This window comes from Elephas maximus, chromosome 18, assembly GCF_024166365.1.
Source record: "Elephas maximus indicus isolate mEleMax1 chromosome 18, mEleMax1 primary haplotype, whole genome shotgun sequence".
Taxonomy (NCBI): domain Eukaryota; kingdom Metazoa; phylum Chordata; class Mammalia; order Proboscidea; family Elephantidae; genus Elephas; species Elephas maximus.
Genome location: NC_064836.1, coordinates 3491206 through 3516296, shown reverse-complemented (window position 1 = coordinate 3516296; position 25091 = coordinate 3491206). Strand labels below are relative to the sequence as shown.

The 25091-nt window shown below is 35.6% G+C and overlaps 1 protein-coding gene across 1 annotated transcript; it reads right to left on the bottom strand.

Annotated features, from left to right (window-relative positions):
• Positions 1 to 1007: 1007 nt before the first annotated feature.
• LOC126061704 (coagulation factor XIII B chain-like) lies at positions 1008 to 23305 on the bottom strand. Its single transcript, XM_049858459.1, has 11 exons — positions 23242 to 23305; positions 19433 to 19633; positions 17298 to 17483; positions 15972 to 16148; positions 15407 to 15583; positions 12539 to 12718; positions 12265 to 12450; positions 10650 to 10832; positions 7404 to 7595; positions 6446 to 6628; positions 1008 to 1225 (listed from the first exon to the last, which is right to left on the bottom strand). The coding sequence occupies exons 1-11, from the start codon at positions 23303 to 23305 to the stop codon at positions 1008 to 1010; spliced, it is 1947 nt and encodes a 648-aa protein (XP_049714416.1).
• Between the last annotated feature and the right edge of the window lie 1786 nt (positions 23306 to 25091).

The window sequence follows — 25091 nt, the reverse complement described above, 5'->3', positions numbered from 1 at the left end:
CATTTACTACAATGGTGTGGACAGAGATAAGTCATATCCCTGTTTACATATAAAATCTAGTAAACCTCTACTATTTGTCTCTCTTTTTTAACGACCTTGTCTATTTACTCTTTTTTCTCTTAGAAGTGAGAAAACCAACATATACTAAAACTTGCTAAAATAACATATAAATTTTTCTACCTTGTGTATCTTATGAATATTTTTTCCTAGAGTGTCAGAGTACCTAAAAAGCTGCTTTTATGTAGTTAATACAGTTCATTTTACAATTGCTAAAGCAGTATCATATACACTTTGCCATTAGTTATTTTTTAAATATTTGTAGTTGAATATACAGGGTATAATTTCTATTTTATATAATGTATTCAAAAGAGGTAAAACTCTGATTGTATAAAATGATTTACATATGGAATTCTTTTACTATTTTTCTAAGAAAAGAACACAAATATGTTCCATTCATCAAGTAGTAGAAAATATATTTAAAAAATTTGTCATATGAAGAACACTCCGGTAAGTTGTTCTAAGTTTGTATCTACAAGTGTGATTATGAAAATAAATATCGCAGTTTTTTATCACTTATTAATATGCTCATCTCTCAGGACAACAGTTTATACAGTTTTTTCCCCAGTGCTAATTAGTTACGCATGAGCTTATGCAGGGAAGGGGGAGAAATGTAATTTTCTCTTATCTCAGGACATGGAGGTTAACTCTTCCACATCTAAGTATCTTTCACATATAAATCAATGTATTTACCCAATTGCCAAAGTATCGTAAATGTCAATTGGCAAACAGTATTTTAACTTCAGACAACTAAGAAAGTTTGTTAAAATAATTAATAATTCTAGTAGTTTGCTTAGATCTTTGAAAAATTAAAGAAAATATGACTTTTTGTCTTTCCAAAACCATAAAATAAGTATCCCGTAGAGCCTAGTATCTGAAATTTGTAATGTAATGAATCCCTTGAATAACAATCTGACAGAAAAAAAAATGTGGTAGATGCAAGCCTCCTCCTACCCTTCTCTCTGAATACACCTGGGATATTTTAACTCTCCTCTGTCACACTGTACTCTCAGTTCAGGTCCTATAATAGATGATGCCGCTAGGTGAGTATCTCTTTTACAAAGAAACTCAATATACTCGCCATGGAAAATATACGGTCTGTTGTCAAAATTCCATTTTAGGAGTAAATTATTCTTTTCCATTTCAACAAAAGATAAAGTGCAAGGTTCTGAAAAAAAAAAAGAATGTTGATACATCTTGGTTTTTACAGGAACCATTGTGTTGTCTACTCATGATAATCTAAAAAACTCCCAGGTATGAGAATGGCAAAAAAGTTATTTAGGATTAATATTGGAGTCAGATAACATGTTCAAACTACACAGAAAACAGTCTGCCATTTACCTCAGTTGTCCTGGATTTGGAGAAAGTGTATGTCCTGCTGGTCATTTAGTTTTGTGTCATTAGGATTTACAAATTTAGCACACACACGCACAAAAAGTGTTTTCCAGAAGCACTGACAGTTAATACTGGTCACTGAAACTATTACTATTTTTCCTCTTCCCCTTCTTTATTAAATTAAAGTAAAATACTTGACAAACATTTTTGTGGAAATGTAGAAAGCAGCTAGATTACCAACATCAACCGAACTCCTCATGGCCTGAGGCCATCCCAAGTGGTTGACAGTTTCTTCTTTTAAGCTTCCAGTTATGAAGAACTATTAAGATTGGCTTAAGTTTAAAAATGCTAAGCATGAAAGCATTAATGTGCCCTTTTCCATACATATTAAAACAAAACAAAAACCTTAAGTATGTTATTAGGATATCCAACTAACTTCTTTGATCTTTTCCATGATTAGAAACACTGGTATTTTAGAAGTATGAAATATCAAATTATTTCAGAATACGGGGTGGCTTGTGTCCTTATTTGCCTCCTGGGTAACTAAGCACTAAGGAGTAGATTCTGAGATAGGTAAAAACGTAGAAAGTTGCTAATAAAGCATATCAATTACATTCTTGTAATACATCAACAAGCTTATTTGTAAAACAAATAGTCATCCATGCACCAGATGCATTGCTAGAAGTGTTATAGACAGCACTAAAAAGGAAAATAGTTATTGAAAAGACTCTTTAGCATCTTTAGAGTCACGAAAAAGTAGTTTTGAAAATGAGGTTAGTTATTTCATTTAGAATGTCATTGTTCTGAAAGCATGAAAATTTAATTGTTGTTGTTTGTTAGGTGCCACCCAGTTGGTTCTGACTCACAGTGACACTGTGTACAACAGAATGAAACTCTGCCTGGCCCTACGCCACCCTCACAATCATTGCTATGACTAAGCCCATCCTTGGAGCCACTTGTCAATCCATCTCATTGAGAGGCTTCCTCTATTTCGCTGACCCTCTGTACTTTACAAGCATGATGTCCTTCTCCAGAGACTGGTCTCTCCTGATAACATGTCCAAAGTACATGAGATGAAGCCTCACGGTCCTTGCTTCTAAGGAGCATTCTGGCTGTAGTCCTTCCAAAACAGATTTGCTTGTTCTATGACAGCTCATGGTATAGTCAACATTCTTAGTCAACACCATAATTCCAAGGTATGAGTTTTTTTCTGGTCTTCCTTATTCATCACCCAGCTTTCACATGCATTGGAGGCGATTGAAAAATACCATGGCTTGGATCAGGTGCACCTTAGTCCTCAAAGTGACATCTTTGCTTTTTAAAGAGGTCTTTTGCAGCAGATTTGCCCAACGCAACGCATGGTTTGACTTCTTAATTGTTGCTTCCATGGGCATTGATTGTGGATCCAAGTAAAATGAAACAACTTCAATATTTTCTCCATTGATCACAATATTGCTTATTGGTCCAGTTGTGAGGATCTTCGTTTTTTTTTATGTAGAGTTGTAGTCCATACAGAAGGCTGTAGTCTTTAATCTTCATATGTAAGTGCTTCAGGTCCACTTAGTTTTCTGAAAGCAAAGTTGTGTCATCTGCATATCACAGATTGTTAATAAGCCTTCCTTCAATCCTGATGCCCCGTTCTTTTTCACATAGTCCAGTTTCTCAGATTATCTGCTCAGCATACAGATTGAATAAGTATGGCGAAAGGATACAACACTGATGCACACTTTTCCTGACTTTGAACCACACAGTATCCGCTTGTTCTGTTCAAACTATTACCTATTGGTCTATGTACAGGTTCCTCATGAGCACAATTAAGTGTTCTGGAATTCTCATTATTTGCAATGTAATCCATAATTTGTTATTATCTACATAATCAAATGTCTTCGCATGGTCAATAAAACAATTTATTTTCACCAATGCATTTAGTGCAGCTTGGACTTCTTTCTTCGATACCATTTGTTCTTGACTATACTTCTTTTTTGTACAGTGACTCTGTGTGTTCCTTTCATCTTCTTTAGATGCCTCCTGCATCACTCAATATTTTGCCCATAGATTCCTTCAATGTTGCAACTCTAGGCTTGAATTTTTTTCTTCAGTTCTTTCAGCTTGAGAAATGCCAAGTGTTTTCTTGCCTTTTGGTTTTCTAACACCAGGTCTTTGCGCATGACATTATAATACTTTACTTTGTTTTCTTGAGTGACCCTTTGAGATCTTCTATTCAGCTCTTTTGTGTCATCATTCCTTCCATTTGCTTTAGCTGCTCTACATTCAATAGCAAGTTTCAGTGTCTCTTCTAACATCCATTTTGGTCTTTTCTTTCCTGTCTTTTTAATAAACTTTTGCTTTCTTCATGTATTATCTCCTTGATATCATCCCATAACTCTTCTGGTCCTCGATAATTAATGTTCAGTGCGTCAAATCTATTCCTGAGTTGGTGTCCAAATTCAGGTGGGATATACTCAGTGTCATATTTTGGCTCTTGTGGACTTGTTTTCATTTTCTTCGGCTTCAAGGTGAACTTGCATGAGAGCAATTGATGGTCTGTTCTGCGGTCAGCCCTTGGTCTTTTTCTGACTGATGATATCGAGCTTCTCCATTGTCTTTCCACAGATGTCATTGATTTGATTCCTATGTATTCCATCCGGTGATACGTTTGTCATACTATGGTGGCTTTGCATGTTGTTGTGACACTGGAAGCTATGCCACGAGTATTTCAAATATCAGCAGTGTTACCCATGGTGGACAAGTTTCACCAGTGCTTCCAGACTAAGACAGACTAAGAAGAAGGACCTGGTGGTCTACTTCTGAAAAGAATTAGCCAGTGAAATCCTTATGACTAGCAGCACAACATTGTCTGATATAGTGCTGGAAGATGAGCCCCTCAGGTTGGAAGACATTCGAAATACGACTGGGGAAGAGCTGCTGCCTCAAAGTAGAGCTGACCTTAATGATATAGATAGACTCAAACTTTCGTGACCTTCATTTGCTGATGTGGCATGACTCAAAATGGGAAGAAACAGCTGCAAACACCCATTAATAACTGGAATGTGGAATGTACAAAGTATGAATCTAGGAAAACTGGGAATCATCAAGAAGGAATGGATAAACATCAATATCCTAGGCATTAGTGAGCTGAAATGGACTGGTCTGGTCCTTTCGAATCAGATAATCATATGATTTACGATGCCAGGAATGATGAATTGAAGAGGAATGATGTTGGATTCATTGTCAAAAAGTGCATTTCAAGATCTATCCTGAAGTACAACACCATCAGTATTAGGATAATATCCATACTTGTACAAGGAAGGTCAATTAATATGACTACTATTCAAATTTACACACCAGCCACTAATGCCAAAGATGAAGAAATTGAAGATTTTTACCACCTTCTGCACTCTGAAATTGATCAAACATGCAATCAAGATATATCAATAATTACTGAGGATTGGAACGCAAAAGTTGGACACAAAGGAATGGTAGTTGGAAAATATGAGCCTAGTGATAGAAAGGACACTGGAAAGCACATGATAGAATTTTGCCAGATCAACAACTTATTCATTGCAAATACCTTTTTCAATGAAAATTTAATTAGGATTAAAAAAAAATGATTATGGACCTTCTGCTTTCAACTACCACAGAGTAAAAGCTTCTAGCATATCAGCACTCCTACCATGAACTAGAAAATGTACACAAAAAAATTTCAAAGCATCAGAGAACTTCTAAGGCAGCCAGCACTTAAGGAGCTAAGGTCCTGGACAAAGCTCATTCTATGTGCCATTTCCTTTTGGGGTATTTGCTGTTTCTTAGCATGAGCTTAGAAACTGGGTAGAGAATGTCCAAAAATAGGCATAGACTCAGCGAGCTTTTGGAAGGCTCATAGAGTTAAGGATACAAAAATGGGTGTTTGGGTCTGCCAAGGCAGGCAGGACTTGAGGAACCAAGAACACCAGGGATGGGAGTTGGTGTAGAGAAAAAAACCTGATACTCTGCACTGGCTTTTCCTTTGAGACAGTTGCCTATTCTTGACCTGTGCAGAGGGAGAGGATAAGGAGCCATGCAGAAAGTGAATGAAGAGCTACACAGTGCCTTTTGCAGTCTCCCAGTAATATCAGAGCCAGTCAACTAGGAGGAGCCTTGGTATAAGAGCAAACTCTCAGTAGAGAACCCTGGAGAGCCACATTCTATTAGTAAGGGTAAACAAATGTCTAAAACAAGCTTGAAGTAAACTCAGTCTCTAATTGGATTGAGACCATCTGCTCCTAATTGGTAGTGCAAATAATTCAGCGCTGATTACTAGCAGAAAGGTTGGCAGGTCAATCCCACCCTGAGGCACCTCAGAAGTAAGGCCTGGTCAATTTGCTTCTGAAGCGTCACAGTTGTGAAAACCCTATGGAGTACAGTTCTACTCTGCACACACGCGGGTTGTCATGAGTTGGAGTTGACTCAGTGGCAATTCACAACGACAAGCCCCTACACTAGCTGTCAATGAGAGGATAGGATGAGTTACTCCGGAAGAACATGGCATCACCTCAAGCTAAAATTTCCATAGTACCAATCATATTGAATGATAATTGTTACATGTTTACCCACAACACTATGGCTTATCTATCTTGCAGCCCATTCCAAACCAGTACATGATGTAAGATCTGCACTTCATAAATTTTTGTTAGAGTAAATTGGACTGCAGTTATTTATGATTTGGAAATCCTGGTGGCGTAGTTGTTAAGTGCTATGGCTGCTAACCAAGAGGTCGGCAGTTCGAATCCGCCAGGTGCTCCTTGGAAACTCTGTCGGGCAGTTCTGCTCTGTCCTATAGGGTCGCTATGAGTCGGAATCAACTCAACGGCAGTGGGTTTGGGTTTTTTTGTTTTGTTTTGTTTTTGGTATTTACGATTTAGTAGAAAGTATGGAAACCAGTAATTAAACAGGAACACCAATAAAATAATATAAAAACAGCACATTAAAAGTTACATTACTGTTATATCAATTCAAAGGGCAGAAAGTGAAAATAATATAAAGTTTTCCTTCATTAAAATTTAGAAGTACATACCTAAACACAATGGTGGTGTAGTCCATGCTCCACCTAAACAGTAGACATCCTTAGGTCCTTGTAGGAAATGGTGATCAAAACATCTGTATACTATTGAGGAACCGTTTTCATAGGTGCCAGTTGCAGAACTAATAATGAAACCATTTTTAATAAGTGGCGGAGATGTACATATTCCTTTATATTCTGAAAAAACAATTTTAAAGTATAAAATGAATTGCTATAACAAGCATCCTGTGCTTTTACAACTGTGACAGAAATAAAATGAGATCTTTTACGTGACAGCATTTTTAAGGCAGTTCTCAAATATTTTTGGATGATTTCAAGCATTTCTGAAATAATGTCATACTAATGTATTATTACAATTAGAATCTCACATTATATTTCAAAAAAAATTTTTTTAACTACGGCAGTGTTAATAATCATTCATTCCATTGATACCTTTTCTGTCTAGCCAAAATGCAGGCTGTGATAGGCTCCTTTAAGTCATGCTTTCCATAGGTATTCACTTCCTTTCTTCTTTTTAAAAAAACTAATTGCCCCAATGTCCAGAGAGTACACAACACTGCCTAGAGAGTAAAGCAGGTCTCTCCAACTTTCCACTCCTGAGCCTCCAACTCTGCATCAGCCCTTTTCTGAGACAATGCTCCCTAGGAATCCTTGAGGAAAGCAATTTTTTTTTCATGGCTTTTCTTTGGGGGTGATCAATTTTTCGATAGTCCAGTGATATTTATAAAACCTCCTGATTTTTTTCCCTTTCATAAAATTGGCTTTTAGAATTAAAAAATGTCTTATCATAGTCATCCTCTCCAAGTGCATCTGGTGACTGGACACTGATTGAACCGTTGTCCCTGGTACAGATTAGAAGATGCTGGCAGTGACTTGTTTAAGGCCTTACACTTTCAACTCAGCTGGGAGTTAACGATAAGTAAGAAATTGTCAGAAAACATTACTGCTTCACCTTTTTTAACGCATAGAGGATATCTCACTTCTCCTCTATCACACTGCACAGACAGCAGGGTGGTTGGAGATAAGTCGTATCCCTGTTTACATATAAAATCTATTAAATCTCCATGTAAGACCTTTCCTTCATATTTCCACTTCATCTCTATGTTATTTCTGTTCATGTAATCCACATTTACAGTACATGGCTCTGAAAGACAAAATGCTTCTTTAAATTCTTCACTCATCTGACAAACATACAAGTCATATATTTTAAAAATAAAAATTATGAAAGCCATCAAGAACAACATTTTATAATCATTGGCCTTTATCACTATTAAAGCTCCTCACACACATATACGTAATAAACTATATACTTTCTTACTATCAAATGAATATATATGCATATATATGTAATTTATTGTCTATAAACCAAACCTGTTGCCATTGAGTCAGTTCTAACTCATGGCAGACCCATGTGTAACATAGTAGAGCTGTCCCATAGGGTCTTTTTGTCTGTAATCTTTACAGAACCAGATTGTCAGGCCTTATTTCTGTGGTGCCACTGGGTGAATTCAAACCACCAACCTCCAGGGGAGCAACTGATTGCAAAATGCTTATGCCTCTCAGATACCTGGAGCATATCATAAATTAAAACCACTTAACTTGAAATATTGAAATTATAGTTTAAGGCCACCAACCAATTGTGTTAATCATGATTTGCTTTCTGTAAAATAAAAATCTTGAAATTTAGAGTATATTCATTGCATATACTCTACCAGGCAGTGTTCCAGTCACTTGTTATACAATGATATACCAAACGAAGATCTCTGCCCTCATGGAGCTTATCTTTTTTTCTATAACAGATGATAAAATAGATGGGGAAAAGAGAAGCGGAGGGGAAGAGCTCTCAGAAGGGCTGGGGGAAGGGTGGTTCACTTTTAAGTAAGGTGCTGGGGTATGCTTAAATAAGAAATGACAATTTGCACAGATTTGAAGGAGGGTAGAGAGTGAACGATGTTGTTTTCTGAGGGAAAAACATTCCAGGCGAGAAAACAACCAGTGCAAAGGCCCTGAGGTGAGAGCATGTTTGGCTTGTTTGAGCAAAGTAAGAAGGCCAGAGTGGCTGGAGAAGAGTGAGAGCGGGAAAGAACAGTAAGGAGAGGTTAGGGAGGTTCATAATGTCTGAAATAATCATTCACAGATAGAAAATTCTACCTCTCATCACAACGTTCTGAACATTTGGAGTGATAGTACTTTCAATCACAAAGGACAAATGAGATACACAAAAGCTCTCTCCTCTTCCATAATGACAATAAAATTACCGCCACTCAATATTTGCTTTGATTTATTAGCAGCAAGCCTAAATTTCTTGAAGCAATTTTTCCAAATATACAATAATAGATTTCTTTAAGCTTGGTATTTCTTAAGTGGTTGTTCTATCACTAGCTTTTCCACTCCTGTTTCAACCCAGTTTCCACCTTCAGAGATGACTATACCTCCACTCAATGCAGTATTAATCACATCAACAGATACTTAATATCAAAAACCCTTGTGAAAATATATGAGCAATAGAAAAAAAAACTATATAGAGAGGAAGATGTATCTGATTTTGAATGAGAACAGCCTCCTAAGAATAATTTAAGAGGAAAAACCACCAAAGAAAAGGTTGAAAGAGCTCAAGACTTAAAAACGAAATTTCCTGAATATTAGAAATGGCCATAAATAAAAGGAAAATAAAACAAATTTTCAATCTATATGATTGTCACATATGGGTAATGTAATTTATATAGATGTAGCTCTTACAATGAGCATGGGAAAACGATGAAACTGAACAGTCAATTCACGAAAAGAAAACCCAGTGGACACTGAAAATTTAAAAAAAATGTCCAATTCATTAATAATTAAATAAACCAAATTAAAATGATTTTGTCTGCTGGATTATAAAAAATATAAAGATTAAAAATGCAAAGTTGACAAAAAGATTAAGAAAACGGCTTCATTTATTTAGTAACGAGAGGGGTATAAATCAGAATAAACTTTTTGAAGGACAATTTTGCAATTAAAAGAAAAAAAATCAAATCTTTTTGTTTCGGAAATTCCACTTTAGAAAATTTAAAAAATAACAAAATAAATATAATTGATGTTTAACTAAAAAACAAAGTTTTTTTTAAATGTATAAATATTTTGTTTAAAAATGTGCTGTTTGGAATATGAAGGTGTTGGAAAAACTAAACATTCATCAGTAAAGTGACTAGTTTAATTATGGCATATCTGCACTATGGAATCCTATGCAGCCATTGAAAAGGGTAATGTGAAAGTATATTAAACAATGTTCATATGTTTTTAAGCGAAAAAAATGCAAGTTACATAAATTCTGCATTTTTGTTGTGTATATACATAGTAAAATGTTTAGATCACTGTCTAAGTTAACAATTGTTTCAAGGAAGGTTACCAACATTTTCTGTTTTTTGCTACTTGCTTCTATTTATTTACTAACTTTTTGGTAAATAACAACGGTTTGCTTTTGTAATTTTGAAATGCTAATACTTTTTTTTTTTAATACTTTAAATGGTTATTTTAACTTACAGGACATTTATCATGTCATTGCCTATTTGTAAAAGTCACAATGTAACATGTTCAAGGATCTATAGCAACTAGGGCAAATTAAAGGCTTTTAAATACAACTCTGGCTAGCAAAGCTAAAAACTGAGGCAAACATATAGATTTAAGATGGGAGGTGTATATTATTTTCTCATCATTATCGCAATTTAAATAACCATTTTGATAACCGCCTCAATTCTCCGTTTGAAACATGAAATTTTTGTATTGTGCCTTATTCCAAAATACCTTCAGGATAGCTTAGAAACACATATTTATATAATCAAGATGATATAATAAAAGTGGTCATTTATGTGAGGAAGTTGTAACAAAGGAGCTATTAATAATAAGCTCTACCAAGGAAAGAATCCATTGATTATTCTTCTCTTAGTCTGAGTACAAGAGAAGCAGAGACATTATGGGAAATAGTACAGGGAAAATTTCAATTAGGAGAAAGATAACACAAAAAAGCAACAAGGAAAGGACTAATGTAGTCCTAAACCTTAAGGTATTAAGAATTTTCTGCCTAAAGAACTGAGGGGGGAGAAGGGGCACTTGAAAACATTTATACAAATAATCATTTCCATGTTATAAAACATTATAAGAAAATCACATAAAATATAAATGTAATAGCAAAGGAAATACAGTGTGTTCTCTGTCTTACCTAAGCAAACAGGTGGAGATGTCCATTTTCCTTGTTCACAATGAGATGTCTTTGATCCCTTCAATAAATAATATTCATTGCACCTATATTCCACTGAGGATCCCGTTGTGTAGCTTGCCAACAACCCATCAACAATAGCCCCATTTATTAGACCAGGTGGAGGCTTACAGTTCTCATTGTTTTCTAAAAAAAGGGTTTATTTTAAAATCAATATGAATTCATAGCTACCTAATGACATAATACGGTTACCCATAGTACAAAAAAGTAAAAAAAACAAACAAAACATTTAATTTTGAATCTGACTTTTGGCAATCCCACAGACTAGAACTGTGCTCCATAGAGTTTTCGAGGCTGTGGTCTTTCAGGAGCAGATCACCAGGTCTTTCTTCCACAGCACCTCTGGGATGGTTTGAAACACCATCCTTTCACTTAGTAGTGGAGTGCTTAAACATTTGCACCAGGGACTCCTCAATACTCGCACTATATCCTTTAGGACAACTGACTCATAAGTTCATCAGAAATGAGAGAAATGTTATATAGCGCAAATGTCTTAAAAATTTACTAAGCAAGAATAAACAGCAAATGTTTAGCCTAAGAACAAGTAAGCGTTTTTTTCATGTTTTGGATTTGAAAAAACTATGATACGGACATTCTGAAAATGTGTAGAAAGGGAAATACTGCTTAATGATCACAGTCAATTCTAAAACTGTCCTATGACATAATTCGCTTTTATTTTTTCCTTCTCATTCTTGTCCTAGAGGAATTTTACCAATCAACTCATGGATGAAATTTCCGTTTTTTTTTTTTCACTTTAAAGTCTCTCTTTTACTCTGGTAATATTATTTCTTTAGCATCGTAATATCATTTGCTTTATGCGATAAATATTCTTGTTAATATGTTTGTGAATATCTTTCCAGGATCTGATCAAGAAAAGAGAAGGATGACAGGAAGGGTAGCATCTAGGAATGACAGTGTTGCCTGCTGGTGTCCTGAAGTGAAATGGAAGACCAGGGACATGTCTTAGAACGATATCAGGTTCATAACAGCTAAAGTAATATCGGCAAAACTGACCCGAAGTCAGGAACAGAGAACTCTACCCTAATATTTTAGGATGTTCTCGTAGCCAGTCACCCAATCCAGCGTGCCCTTATTTTCTTTAGAAGTGAAGTGCATCATCACTTTTGTGCTGCCATTGAAAGCTCATAGGTCTTGGAGTCAAACAGCTGACGTGGTAGTGCCTCTCATTAATATGCATTCAAAAATGTTTAGTTTCTCATTTCTTTGAAAAAACATCAGTTGCTGTTGTGGCAATCCCATGTGTGTCAGAATAGAACTGTGTTCCACAGGGTTTTCAATGGCTGATTTTTTGGAAGTCCTGTTTTTATCACCAGGCCTTTCTTCCAACGTACCTCTGGGTGCACTCAAACCTCCAACCTTTTGGTTGGCTAAAATGCTGCCTCCGTATACAAAGAAAGTAGCAGAATAGATGCAGTATTAATTTGTTTCTAACGTTTCCAAGCAGTTTCCTCCTGCTATGATTACGTGGATTAAATAAACAAAATGGAAAATTTTTACACACTAGGCTTAGCTATTGCTGTTAATGTAGCATAGATACCAGCACACTCAGGGGGAAGTGTCCATTTTCCATGTTTACAAGTTATCTCATTTGATCCACGGATATGGTAGCCATCTTCACATCTATAGGTCACTTTATCCCCATGGTAATACATTTCAGAGTGTAGGTTTGCCCCACCATTCTCAATTAGAGGTGGTTCCTTACAGGCGATCTTCTCCTTCAGTTCTGAAAAGGTACGATCCAAAGAGCAGAGACCCTTTAGCTGCACATGCAGATTTTGTTTTAGGAAAATTTTATTTGAGATGTTACTAACCAATGCATTTTGGAGGTTCTGTCCATTTTCCGTTTTCACAACGTATTTCTTCTAACCCCTGGATCTCAAAATTAAGCTCACATTGTATACGGACAGTTTCTCCATGACGATATGTTGTTGAATAATTTTTAATTTTGGAATTTAGAGGCAAAGGTGGAGGAGGGCATCTATTTCTTCTTCCTTAAGAAAAAACTTAGCATTTTTAGTCATATAAATACAAAAATGATAGTTAAAAATTAACAAGCACTTTTATTGTGCCAAGCACCATAACGAGTATGTTAGACAGACACTAGCAAGGGTCCCATGATCCCACCTCCTAGTGTTCACTCCCTTTTGTGGTACCTGTCCTCTTGAGGGTCTTTACAATATTGTGTATATAATTATGAATATGTAATTATGTTTCATAATATTGTAGTCCTTATCTTCCTGAAAGACTCTCTCCCATGCTGGTTGTGAAGACACCAACTGCCACATTGTGAGCTGCCAAATGGAGAGGCCTCCAGCTGACATTTACCCAGAAACTGAGGCCCTGAGTCCCACAGCCTGCAAAGCACTGAATGCTGCCAACAGTGACAATGTGTTTGGAAGCAGGCCCTTTCCCAGTCAAGCCACAGAAGAGACTGCAGCCCCAGCTGACACCTTGATAGCAGTTTTGTTAGATCCTGAAACAGAGGATCCAGCTAATCTGTGTCTACCCACCTGACCCATAGAAACTGTGAAACACTAAATGTGTGTTGTTTTAAGCTGCTAAATTTGTGGTAACATTGTTATATAGCAGTAGAAAGCTAAACAACAAACATTATGCATTCATTATCTCCTTTAATTCTAGAATTGCTGTATCAAGTAAGGACTATTATTTATCCTGTGTAAAAAAAAAATTTTGTGTGTGCGTGTGTACTATAGATAAATAAACTAAAATTTAAGAATTATTAGTAAGTGGCAGATTTATTCTTGAACCCATGTCTATTTGAATTCAAATCTCCTGTTCTTAAGCCTTGTATTAGTTTCCTGTTGCAGCTATGGCAAATTACCACAGTTTAGTGGCTTAAAACAATACAATTTTGTTCTCTTATAGTTCCAGAGGCCAGAAGTCCAAAACCGGTTTCACAGGGCCGAAGTCAGTGTTCGCAAGGCTGCGTTTCTTCTGGGGGCTTTACTGGAGAATTAATTTCCTTGCCTCCGGTAGCTTCTGGAGGTTGCTGGTAATCCTCAGGCCATGACCTCTTCCTCGTATCACCCCAACCTCTTACTTCCATTGTCACGTGCTCTATTCCTTTTCTGCAGTCAAGTCTCCCTCCACCTCCCTCTTATAAGGACACCTGAGATTACATTTATGGCCCACCTAGATAACCCAGGATCATCTCTCCATCTCAAGATCCTGATTTTAATCACATCTGCAAAGCTCCTTTTGCCGTATGTGGTAACATTCACAGGTTCCAGATATTAAGACATGGACAGATGAGGGCATTATTCAGCCTCCCACACTGTCTCTCCTACTATTTACTAGTTATAGTAAATATGATTATTTAGTATAGGGAATAGCAGGCATGTCGGCATACTGTCCAATTTTCAGTGATTGGGGTGGTTGCATGGCGTTTAAGTGCTCGAATGTTACCCAAAATGTTGGAAGATCAAACCCACCCAACAGCTCTGTGGGAGAAAGACCTGGCTATCTGCTTCAGTAAAGATTATGGCTTAGAAACCCTTATGGGGAAGTTCTCCTCTGTCATATGGCGTCAATGTGAATCGAAAATCGACTTGACAGCACCTAACAACCTTAACAGGAGTGGTGAGTAGCCTTTAAGTAGATCTGCCATTTATTTTTGAAATAACATGCTACAGATTACTTGCAAACGATCTGCCTCTCGACAGCAATAAGGTTGTTCAACATGACTGAAAAATCATAAAGCCACTACAATTATTGTTCAATACATTCATAGGATCACGATAAGTAAGGGAAATCCTATTGCATGTCTCTAGTCAATTCCCACTTTCATTCCTCCCAGCGCCTATTGCCAATCTTCACCACTCTCTTCTAAGTTTTACTTCTCCTCTTGCTCCTGCCTGCCAATAGCTTTGTTTCTTATGTTACAGAAAAACTAAAACAACCCCAGAGGCTGTCAAATCCTTTCCTTTTCCCAGCCTTCATTTATCTTTTAAGGCCCAGTTCAAATATTATCCATCACCTCTGTGAATGCTACCCCAATACGCACTAAGCAGAAAATCTGTTTACTCAAGCATTTTGTACCTGACTTTATTATGGCATTTGTCACATTGTATCAAGTATTTGTTTTCATATTTGTTTCCTCAGCTAGCCCAGGAGATCCTTCCTATCACATTGTATGTGTGTGTAAATAACTATGGAACTGGTGTCTTTCAGACAGGTAATCAAACCACCTGTCTGAACACATCCAGTGATGGAACTTAATGATAGCTATTATATTTTTGAACTGTGCTTGATAGATGACCGCTTTTTTAATTTTGACTTCTTTCTGATCTCTACCCCACTATTTTGGAGACTGTATTTTCACATGAGGAAATATGTGGTCACTTGAGAAGGTGTCCTCCCAAAGTTAGGGTACACTAGACTGACTCATTTCCAGTAAGGAAAGCTATTCATTATAATAATAAGGGGTTTAAAAATATAATAAGTCAAAGACACATCTACTCTTTAACTAATATCAAACAAGATTTCTTTGGAGGAAACATGTTAAAGATTGCTGAAAACAGCATTGATTTATTAATGAAAATAAATAGCACCCAAGACAGGAATTAGATATTACCAAAGACACTTTGTTTTCTGAGCTCATAGAGATTAAAGCTGATTAGTTTTATGAGTATGAAATAAATAATAATAACAATAATTACCTTCACATACAGGAGATTCTGGATACCAACCAAAATTATAGCACTGGATTAAATCAGATCCACTTAGATGATAATTTTCATGACAAAAAAACTGAACTACATCTCCTTCTTCATAGCTTTGCTTTGCAGGATGAAAATAACCATTTTCTATTAACCTTAAAGCAGAGCACTTTAATTCTGAGAACGAAAGAATGAATAAGGATGCCAAGACGTTTTAATTTCTTCTGCTAGGACAAAATTCACTTACTACTTACACGCTATATCTGGAATAGAAATTAGTACATTTTCCATAATCTGAAATAATAAAAAGCATATGAATTAATTATACATAGATATGTGTATAATATTAAATATAACTGACTTAATTTAATTACGTGAGCTGAAAGGAATTTTTCCTACTTAAGAGCTTTAAATGACCAAAGGGGGCTACTATAAACAATAAAACCGGAAGGAAAATATATATATATGAAAATTGGAACATAGTGAACATGACAACTGATAAATACTTCTGTAGGAGAGAAAGTTTTCAAAGTGAAAGTAGATTGCATTCAAAATGAGAACTTACTGGTACATTTTGGTGTGAGAGGCCATCCATGTGTGTGACATTCTGCCTCCTCCGTCTTCTTTCCTCCAGCTGTGTAGTAGCCAGTGGCACATTCATATTGCACTTTATCACCCACTTTGAATATTTTCTGTGCTGTAGAATAATTTCCATGATATAATTCAGGGGCCAAACATGTTTCTTAAAAAAAAAAAATTAACGTTATTTATTTGACAAACCTTATCACTAAACCTAGAATATTAAAAAAGAAATCTCAAAATGTATTTTCATGGAACCTTAAGATTATGGAAACTTTTTTGGGGGTGACATAGTGATTAAGAGCTATGGCTGCTAACCAACGGGTTGGTAGTTTGAATTCACAGGGGCTCCTTGGAAACTCTATGGGGCAGTTCTACTCTGTCCTACAGGGTCACTATGAGTAGTAATCTACTCGACGGCAATGGGTTTGGTTTTTTTTTTTCCTTAAGATTCTGCAGCAGAATCAATCCTTAGCATAATTGCAAATAGTTTGCCTTTACCTCTCTCTTCCCTCTTTTTTTTTTTTTCATCCATCTAGTGGCTTAACTCCACAGCCTTCTACTCTTAACATTCTAGTTGACTGTACTTGACAAAAGGCCACAGTTCAAATGAAGGCTCGTGCAGTGACAATTATTTGCTTATGTGCCACCTGTGGATTTGCACAATGTAAATATCTGGCAACATACTAAGAAGGTATGTGTATTCAAATTATCATATTATTTTAAGTATATTTAATATTGGTTTAAGGAGCCCTGGTGGTGTCACGATTAAGTGCTCGACAGCTAACCAAAAGGTTGATGATTCAAACCCCCCCAGTGGCTCTGAGGAAGAAAAATCTGGCAATCTGCTCCCGTAAAGATTACAGCCTAGGAAACCCTACTGGGCAATTCTACTCTGTCACATGGGGTCTCTACAAATTGAAAATCAACTTGACCACACCTAACAACAACAGCAGCAGCATTGTTCTACAGTATAAAATAATTTGCTTGAGCTCAAGTTCTTCTCTAATAAAGCTAATAGCAATTTATATATGTGGCAAGAAACAGTTTTATTGAGAAATTTTCATTTTATCCCTCTCCAGGTCTTTTTACTAATAAAGTGAAAATTGCTGATGTAGGTATGTTGTGGGGGTTGAGAGCCACTGGGTCAAGGAAAACAGCTAACATTTGAGAATAATATAATAGCAACTTCTTGCTTTTGCAGACATAATGAAAAATAAGTTATATTAAATCAAATACTTACCAAAACAAAAAAGTATGAGCCTCACACGCCTTCACCTTCAATTTCAGGAAATGATTCTTAAACACATACCTTGTTCTTTTCTACAAGTTGGTTGAGAAGACCATCCATTGGAGAGACATTGAATGACTTCTTCATCTTTCCCTCCAGTGGTTTTGTATCCCAAAGCACAACCATAACGCATGTTCTCTTGAAATTTGTACAGCATCTTTACATCAGAGACATAACCATTTCTCAGGTCAGGCTTGGTGCATTTTTCTAAGGGAAAAAAATGCGTATTTCTTTGCTTAACTCAATAATCAAACCACCCTTGTCATTTAAGAAGGTGTAAAATTAGGAAAAAGGTTTAACATTACTTTTAGTTGGAATTTGAAAGAGAGAAAAAGAGAATTTCCACCTCTGAATTCCTTCATTTAATTTTGGAAATATCCTGCATCTGTTTTTTTTGAAAATGGATTTGGATTAACAATGATGTTCTTTATATTTACAAATCTCAGTTCTGATATTCATTTCTACCACCTAACACATATGCCTTTAGAAAATATATCCAGGGCTCTTCCTTTAATCAATTGTCATTAATAGCAAACAAAATAATTTATTTTGGATTTACTTCCCAATATTAAGCCCACTGTGATACTTTCTAACATCACATACAAAAGCACATACCTATTTTATAGGTATGTGAAATTATTTTGCAAACACCTTAATGTGTAAACTGTTCAATCATTCTCACTGCAAATATTTTGGAATCACCTAGCTTCACAGTAAGACTTGGTAGCCAGTCCGTGTAGACTGTGTTTGAATCACAGACAGGTAACTCAAAGCCTGTATGTTTATAGACTTCTTTTTTTTTAAATAAATAAATGTTACAATGACGTATTAAATAACAAAAAATATCTTAGCATTGTATGAAGCTATATCATTTTTATAGGTCCCCTTGTTAGATCCTCACCAGCAAATCAGTTCAGAAAGGTTAAGGGACTTCTTCTCTAAGGTTAAGAGTACCATCGCCATCGAGTCGTTCCAACTCAGAGCGACCTTACAGGACAGAGTAGAACTGTCCCATAGAGTTTCCAAGGATCTCTGGTGGATTTGAACTGCCGACCTTTGGTTAGCAGCCGTAGTACTTAACCACTACACCACCAGGGTTACGAGTAGCTTAGTTATATGTACTGTGTGGTATGCACTTATGAGAACTGTCCCATTTTAGCAGAAGTATCAACACCACTTTATAGATAAAAACTTAAGTTCAGAAAGTTTAAGTCACAGCACAGTGGTCAAGCTGGATTCACATGCAGGCAACCTGACTGCAGAGGTTCTGTATTAACATTACACTCCACTGCTAAACTTGAGTTCTCCTCTCCTGGCTCCTGTATCAATGCTCTTCTCTCCAAGCTAAAAGAGTTAATACACCTAAAATGTTTAACTTATTTTTATGCTCTGGTGATGAATGAGATCTATTTATTGGAGTTAGTCTATGGTTTATGTTAATACTAAAAGTGCAATGCCTTTTTTATTTTTACATTTTGTCCTCAAATCATAGAATGAATTATTATCCAAATGGTATGTTTACGGAATGCATCAGTCACAGTAATCTCTTGTACATAAAACTGACTTAACCAAAGCCCTTGATTCTGAAAAAAAGAGGAACTCTTAGCTCACGAAGCCAACTGATAGGCCTATAGCATAATCTGACATGAAATGATGAGATGAGTCAATCTGATTCTCTTTTCACAAATGTGAACTCAAGTTCAGGGGGAAAAAAAAGATTTTTCATGGGTATTATGAGAGAAGAAGCAGGTACCCAAAGAAGAGGTGAGCCTTACCAATCAGTGATAAAACACTACAGTAACGATCTTGTACTTTCTGATGCCAACGTCTTAGGCCTTTTCCTAATTTCCTATGCACAGTGCTCCTTATAATAAGTTCCTTATTACGTAAAGTGACTCAATTGAGTTTCTACTTCTTGAAATGTGATAAATAAAACAATCTCAGTAATTATTCTTCTTGTCACAGGTTATTATTAAAACAAGTAAAGAAAAACAAAATTTTAATGTGGAATTATTTGCAGAATTGTAGAACATGCCTTCAATTTGTAGAAAGATAATGTAACAATAGTTTTTACTTTCCATATTTTATGAGGCCCTCATTTTTACAAATTAAATTGAGTATTGAAAACATGGTACCGACCCATTCAGCTGACTTACTGAAGCACCTTGGTACTGGAGACCAGCCTTCTGTTGTACATGTGGTTTTTTCTTCTCGTTTCCCAGTTTCAGTTGTATAACCAGCCAAGCAGAAGAATGGCAATTTTTCATTTATGCCCATTGGAAAGTAATGGCTTTTAAAAGTATAGTAATATTGGGCAATTCTTCCATTTTCTACACTAGGAAGATGGCAGGACTTCTCTGAAATAAGTAAACATAAAGCTGAAAATTGAAAAAGATATCTGAAACCATAAAATCTGTAGTGAAGTGACAATATATCTTTAAACATGCTTGCAGACACTTTAATTAGGACTTATTTTTTATTACCTATCTTTTTAAAGTGCTTTTGTGAAAATTCTAACATTATTTTTCTTTTTCAATCGGAATTAATCTGCCAGCAGCCCCAGCACCTAATAGTCAGGAGAAAACTAGGCAGGCTACTTTTTCGGGGGGGGGGGAAGCTTTCCCTAATTTTGTAAAACAGCACTGTCCAATAGAAATATAATTTGAGCCATTTGTGTAGTTTTAAAATGTCTAGTAGGAAAATTTACACAAATAAAAAGGAACAGGTAAAGTCAATTTTAATAATACATTTTTAACCCAATGCATCCAAACTATTTTCTTACGAAGTCTTTGAAATCCAGCATGTATTTACACTTAGAGCACAAGCTGTATGTCAAGTACTCAATAGTCACATGTGGTGAGTAGCCACTGTTTTCAATTGCGCAGTTCTAGAGTAGGTCAAATTCTCCTCAAGATTTTGAAATAAATGGCTTTTTAATATATAAAAGACAGAGAGCTAACAAAAAAAGTAAAACACTTGAGTAAGCACTTCACAAAACAGGAAATATAAGGTGCCAGAAAGCTAGTAAAAGGTACTCAAGTTTATTAGTCATCAGGGAAACACAAATTCAAAATACTACAAGATAGTACTGCTATGTGTCAACTAGAATGGCTGAAATGAAAAAGACAAAATAAATACTGAATATCGGCAAAGATGTGGAGAAACTGGAGCTCTCAGACTACTGTAAGTGGAAATATAAATTGGTACCACCATTTAGGGGAAAATAGTTTGACACTATTTATTAAAGCAGGACATGCACATACTATATCACAAAATAGGAAAGCTTAAAAAGCACCCAAAGGCATGAAAAAGTATGTTCATGGCAGCACAATTCATATTAAGCTGGAAACAACCTAAATGTTCATTAATGGCAGAAAGATTAATACATTTTATAATATCCCTACAGTGGAATATAACACAGCGATAAGAATGAATGGTGAATCTTACAAACATAATGTGTGAGAGAAGCCAGACACACATGAATACATATTGTGTGCATTTACATACATTTTTAAAAGAGGAAAATCTAATCCATGGCAACAGAAGTAAGGATAGCTAATGATGGAGTAACACGAGACAGGATCTGTAGAAGGCTTCTGGGGTGCTGCTAATATTCTATATCTTTCTCTTGTTGGTGTAAACTTTTCTAAAAATTTATAGATGTATATCAAGATTTTTACATTTTTCTATGTATATTATACTTCAATTAAAAAATTTACTTAAAAATTTCTACCCTTATGTTGGAGACCTTAAAATCATAAAAGGGCTTAAAAGAAGGGAATTCTTGAACCACCTGTTAAATGTTGTGTTGGGAGGAAACAGCAACAGTCACGGTATAAGAAAGTCATGGTGTAAAAATTCAAACTTCCTCGACTGTGAGAAAATAAATTTCTCTTTGTCAAAGCTACCCAATGGTGGTATTTCACTTATACCAGCAGTAAGAAATTAAGTTGGATCATTTGAAGTGTTGGTGATGGGACAATGACCCACACCCTCTTGGAGAAACTGTAACTTGAGACAACTATTCTGGAAAGTAATTTGTCAGTACTTACAGAAATTAAGTACACAAGTTCACTCGAAATCTATCAATAAACATAGGTCAAAGAAATGTTCACAGAGAAGATGAGGTGATTACACAACAGTATTCTCTTCAGAGTAATTTATAGTTAAGAGAGAATTAGGTGTGACTAACAGGCCCTGATGGTGCAGTGGTTATAGAGCTCAGCTGCTAAGCAAAATGTCAGCAGTTCAAATCCACCAGCCACTCCTTGGAAACCCAATGGGGCAGTTCTACTCTGTCCTATAGAGTCACTATGAGTTAGACTAAAATTAAAGCCAATGGGTTTGGTTTAGTGGTTAACAGCTCCATCATTCGGAGAGTGAATAAGTAAAATATACGAAATACTATGCAGCAGTTAAGAGCAACAAAGTAGATTCAGCAACGTAGAGAATGTATTCAAATAGTAATGAGTAAAAATAAAACCAGAAGATAAAATCTATAGCAAGCTCCCTTTATTGGGATTGTAAAACACATACACAAAACAAGACTCATATTTTCCAAAGCTGTTACATATTTAAGAATATATTAAACACCTTATAATAATGGGCCCCACTTTGGGGGGGGGAAGGGAGGCAGAATGAGATTGGGGATCAGACATAAAGGAGAAAAATGTATAAATAGAACAATAGTGAGTGTTTTCATAGGCCAATGATGATTGCGCACCATGAAATGAGAAGTATAATTAACTCCAAAGGGGAGGACCCAAGGGGGCTGTGGGAAGCAGGGGAATAAAGATAGTCCCTGTCTTAAGCAAATTATCTTTTGTGTGTGTGTGTGTGTGAGGTAAAAGAATTAGAAAATTTAGCTAGAATACTGTAATATTGTATTCTGTAATATTGATTGTATTTGCTGGTTCTTCCCTATTTAGAGAGAAAAATAAAATCAAAGGAAACTATACATGTAAAAATTACCCTATTTTGGAATTAAATGTATCAAATAAGTTGAATTCCACGTATTTCACTCCCAGAATTTTAATTGCAGGCTTTTTTTTTTTTTGGTAGAAACTTTGTAGTAAATTATTCAACTAAAAGTCAATCATAATTTGTTGCGTATTTTATTTCAATAAATTCCCTAAGGTATTTATATTAGAACAGTCTTATTGCTGTGGTTTCCTACTCTGTATATCCATTCTTGCTGGTGATTAATAACCTACCTGGCTTCTTAACCCTACGGACTAATAACACTGGTAACTGTTTCTAAGCAACCCACACTTGTACACTGCCTGCCTCTCACTCTCACGCTCACCTTACATGAATCTCACACACTCAACAGCCTGCATATAAATATTTCTGATAGCACGGGTGTCCATAGGTTTTGGTTTGCTTGGAAAGTCCTGGTGCACACCGGTTGTTCCAGCATAAGTATTAATACAGTCCACTTTCATTCTCAGAAATGTCTTCGGATTATCAATTTCTAACTACTCCTTAATGACTTCAACCAATTAGTAAGTCATTAGGATGAAAATCATAGTGTCAAGAGTCAAACATCTTTCTGATTTGCTTTTTAAACTTTCTACATTAAGCTTACCTTGTGAAAAGAATTAAAATTATTCAAATTTTGTTAGCGTTCTAAATGAATTCTAGGATGAAATTAGAACTAAGGTTAAAATGTTACTCCTAAATAGTGAAAATTCTTTAAAGTACTTAGAATTTGTCTCCTAACCCCCAAAACCTACAAATGCAAAGGTTTGTTTTAGTTTTTCAAAGTTATGCTATTATAAGAATAGTTTACTCTTTTTGCCCAAAGGAAAAAGCCTGTTTAATTACTGTAAGAAATTATAGTTATAAGAATTTTATTTTTATAAAATTGGCATATCAGATTTTAAAAGTATAACTCAACTTGTATGAATGTTAGGCTTTCCATTTATATTTTTAGGGAGCAAAGAATTTTAAGAATTAATTTTACCTTCTGCATAGAGTTCTCCGGAGATGATTAATATGACAATAAAAGCCAAGTCTTTGGACATCATCTTCAATGGCTTGCTTGATTTTTACAATTCTAAAGCACTATGAACTCCTCATTAAGTACAGAATACTTCTCTTGAGAAAGTTAATCATTTACAACATCTGTTTAAATCCCTTTGTAATGTGAAGTGGGAGCTATTTTTATTTCGTTTAAAATATTTTCAAATAATGCTAAAATAACACAACTATATTGATTGGCGTTATTTTTCATGCCAGAGTCCAATAAGAACATGATAACTGGTAAGGACATAGTAGCAGCATAAATAATTGACTCAGACTATACCAAAAACAGTAAATTCTCAGCTTTATTTCACAACTGAAAGCCCACAGGGTAAAGTTCACTTGTGGCCATTGATTTCTTTACTACCATTGATCAAGTGAAGAGATGAACTTAGGAACTTGAGATAACAGATCTCTGATGTTAAAATATGGTGTGGTCTAGGCTGCACTGCTTAAAGAGGAATATGATCTTAACCATCTCAAGCAATGATAGAGTAATATTATTATAGTATGTAATATTTAGAATCTGTACTCTGTGGCAGGCAATGAGATAAACGCTGTGCTATACTACTATTCATTTATAAAAAAATGTTCTGAATGTCCACCCTGCGCCAGGCCATGTTCTAGTCTTGGCATACAGCAGTGAAGGAATAGATTAAAATTCCTTCCCTTTTGGAGTTTACATTCTAATCGATTTTAATTTAAACTACAAAATAATACTGTGAGGTGGGAGCTATTTTTATCCCAATTTTGGAACTCTTTATTGAAATATAGCATATTAACAGAAACAAGCAATACCATAAATGCACAGATCAATGGGTTCTCACAAACTGAACACTTCTGGGAAACCAGTACCCAAAACAAGAAACAAAACATACCAGCACCCTTCCAATCGCTACCTACCCCACGCCTAATGTTATACAGTATCTTGACTTCTAATATCCTAGATCAGTTTTGCCTTGTTTTATATTACATAAGGAAACCCTGGTGACGTAGTGGTTAAGAGCTATGGCTGCTAACCAAAAGGTCCGCAGTTCAAATCCACCAGATGCTCCTTGGAAACTCTATGGGGCAGTTCTACTCTGTGCTATAGGGTCACTATGAGTTGGAATCAATTTGACAGCAGTGGGTTTTGGTTTATATTACATAAATGAAACTATATAGTATATGCCCAGCTTCTTTTCTTTTAACAATTTTTTTGTGAGATTTGTCCATATTTTGAGGTGTAGCAGATAATTCTCTATTATCCTATTGTGTGAATATGCCACAGAGCATCTACCTATTCTACTTTTCATGGACATTTACGTGAATTGCAGCTTAGGGACATAATATGACCGACCTCTGCTTATTTTTCAATAATTTTCTAACTTGAAAAATTTCAAACATACCCTCCACCTAGATCCTACCACTAACCTTTTAAATCACATATTTACCAATCTATCCAGCCATCTTTTTCTTTTTTTTTTTTTGACACATTTCAAGGTAAATTTCAAATATCTATACATGCCCCCCTAAATACTTAAGCAAACTTATCTGTATGCATTGCCTGTCTATCTGCATTACACATGCACACAGGCTGTGTCTTAAACTTCCAGACAGCCATAAAAAAATAAGACATTAACTATTAACTATAAGGCATTAACTATTCCTTGGGTACTATGTTCATCTGTGATTGAGCTGGACACATGAGACACTTATACAGTGTTGGCAAAGTGAAAGTCAATATTATTTATAGAAAGCAAATGATAACCAACATATTTTCAAACGGGAAATGCTTACCCTTCCCCAAAT

Excerpts from the sequence above, each read along its gene's own strand:
- LOC126061704 (XM_049858459.1), bottom strand. The coding sequence starts at position 23,305 with ATGATGTCCAAAGACTTGGCTTTTATTGTCATATTAATCATCTCCGGA. Across the intron at positions 12,451-12,538 it reads AGAACCTCCAAAATGCATTG|AACTGAAGGAGAAGATCGCC; the intron begins GTTAGTAACATC and ends GTACCTTTTCAG. Across the intron at positions 6,629-7,403 it reads TCCTCTATGCGTTAAAAAAG|AATATAAAGGAATATGTACA; the intron begins GTGAAGCAGTAA and ends TTGTTTTTTCAG.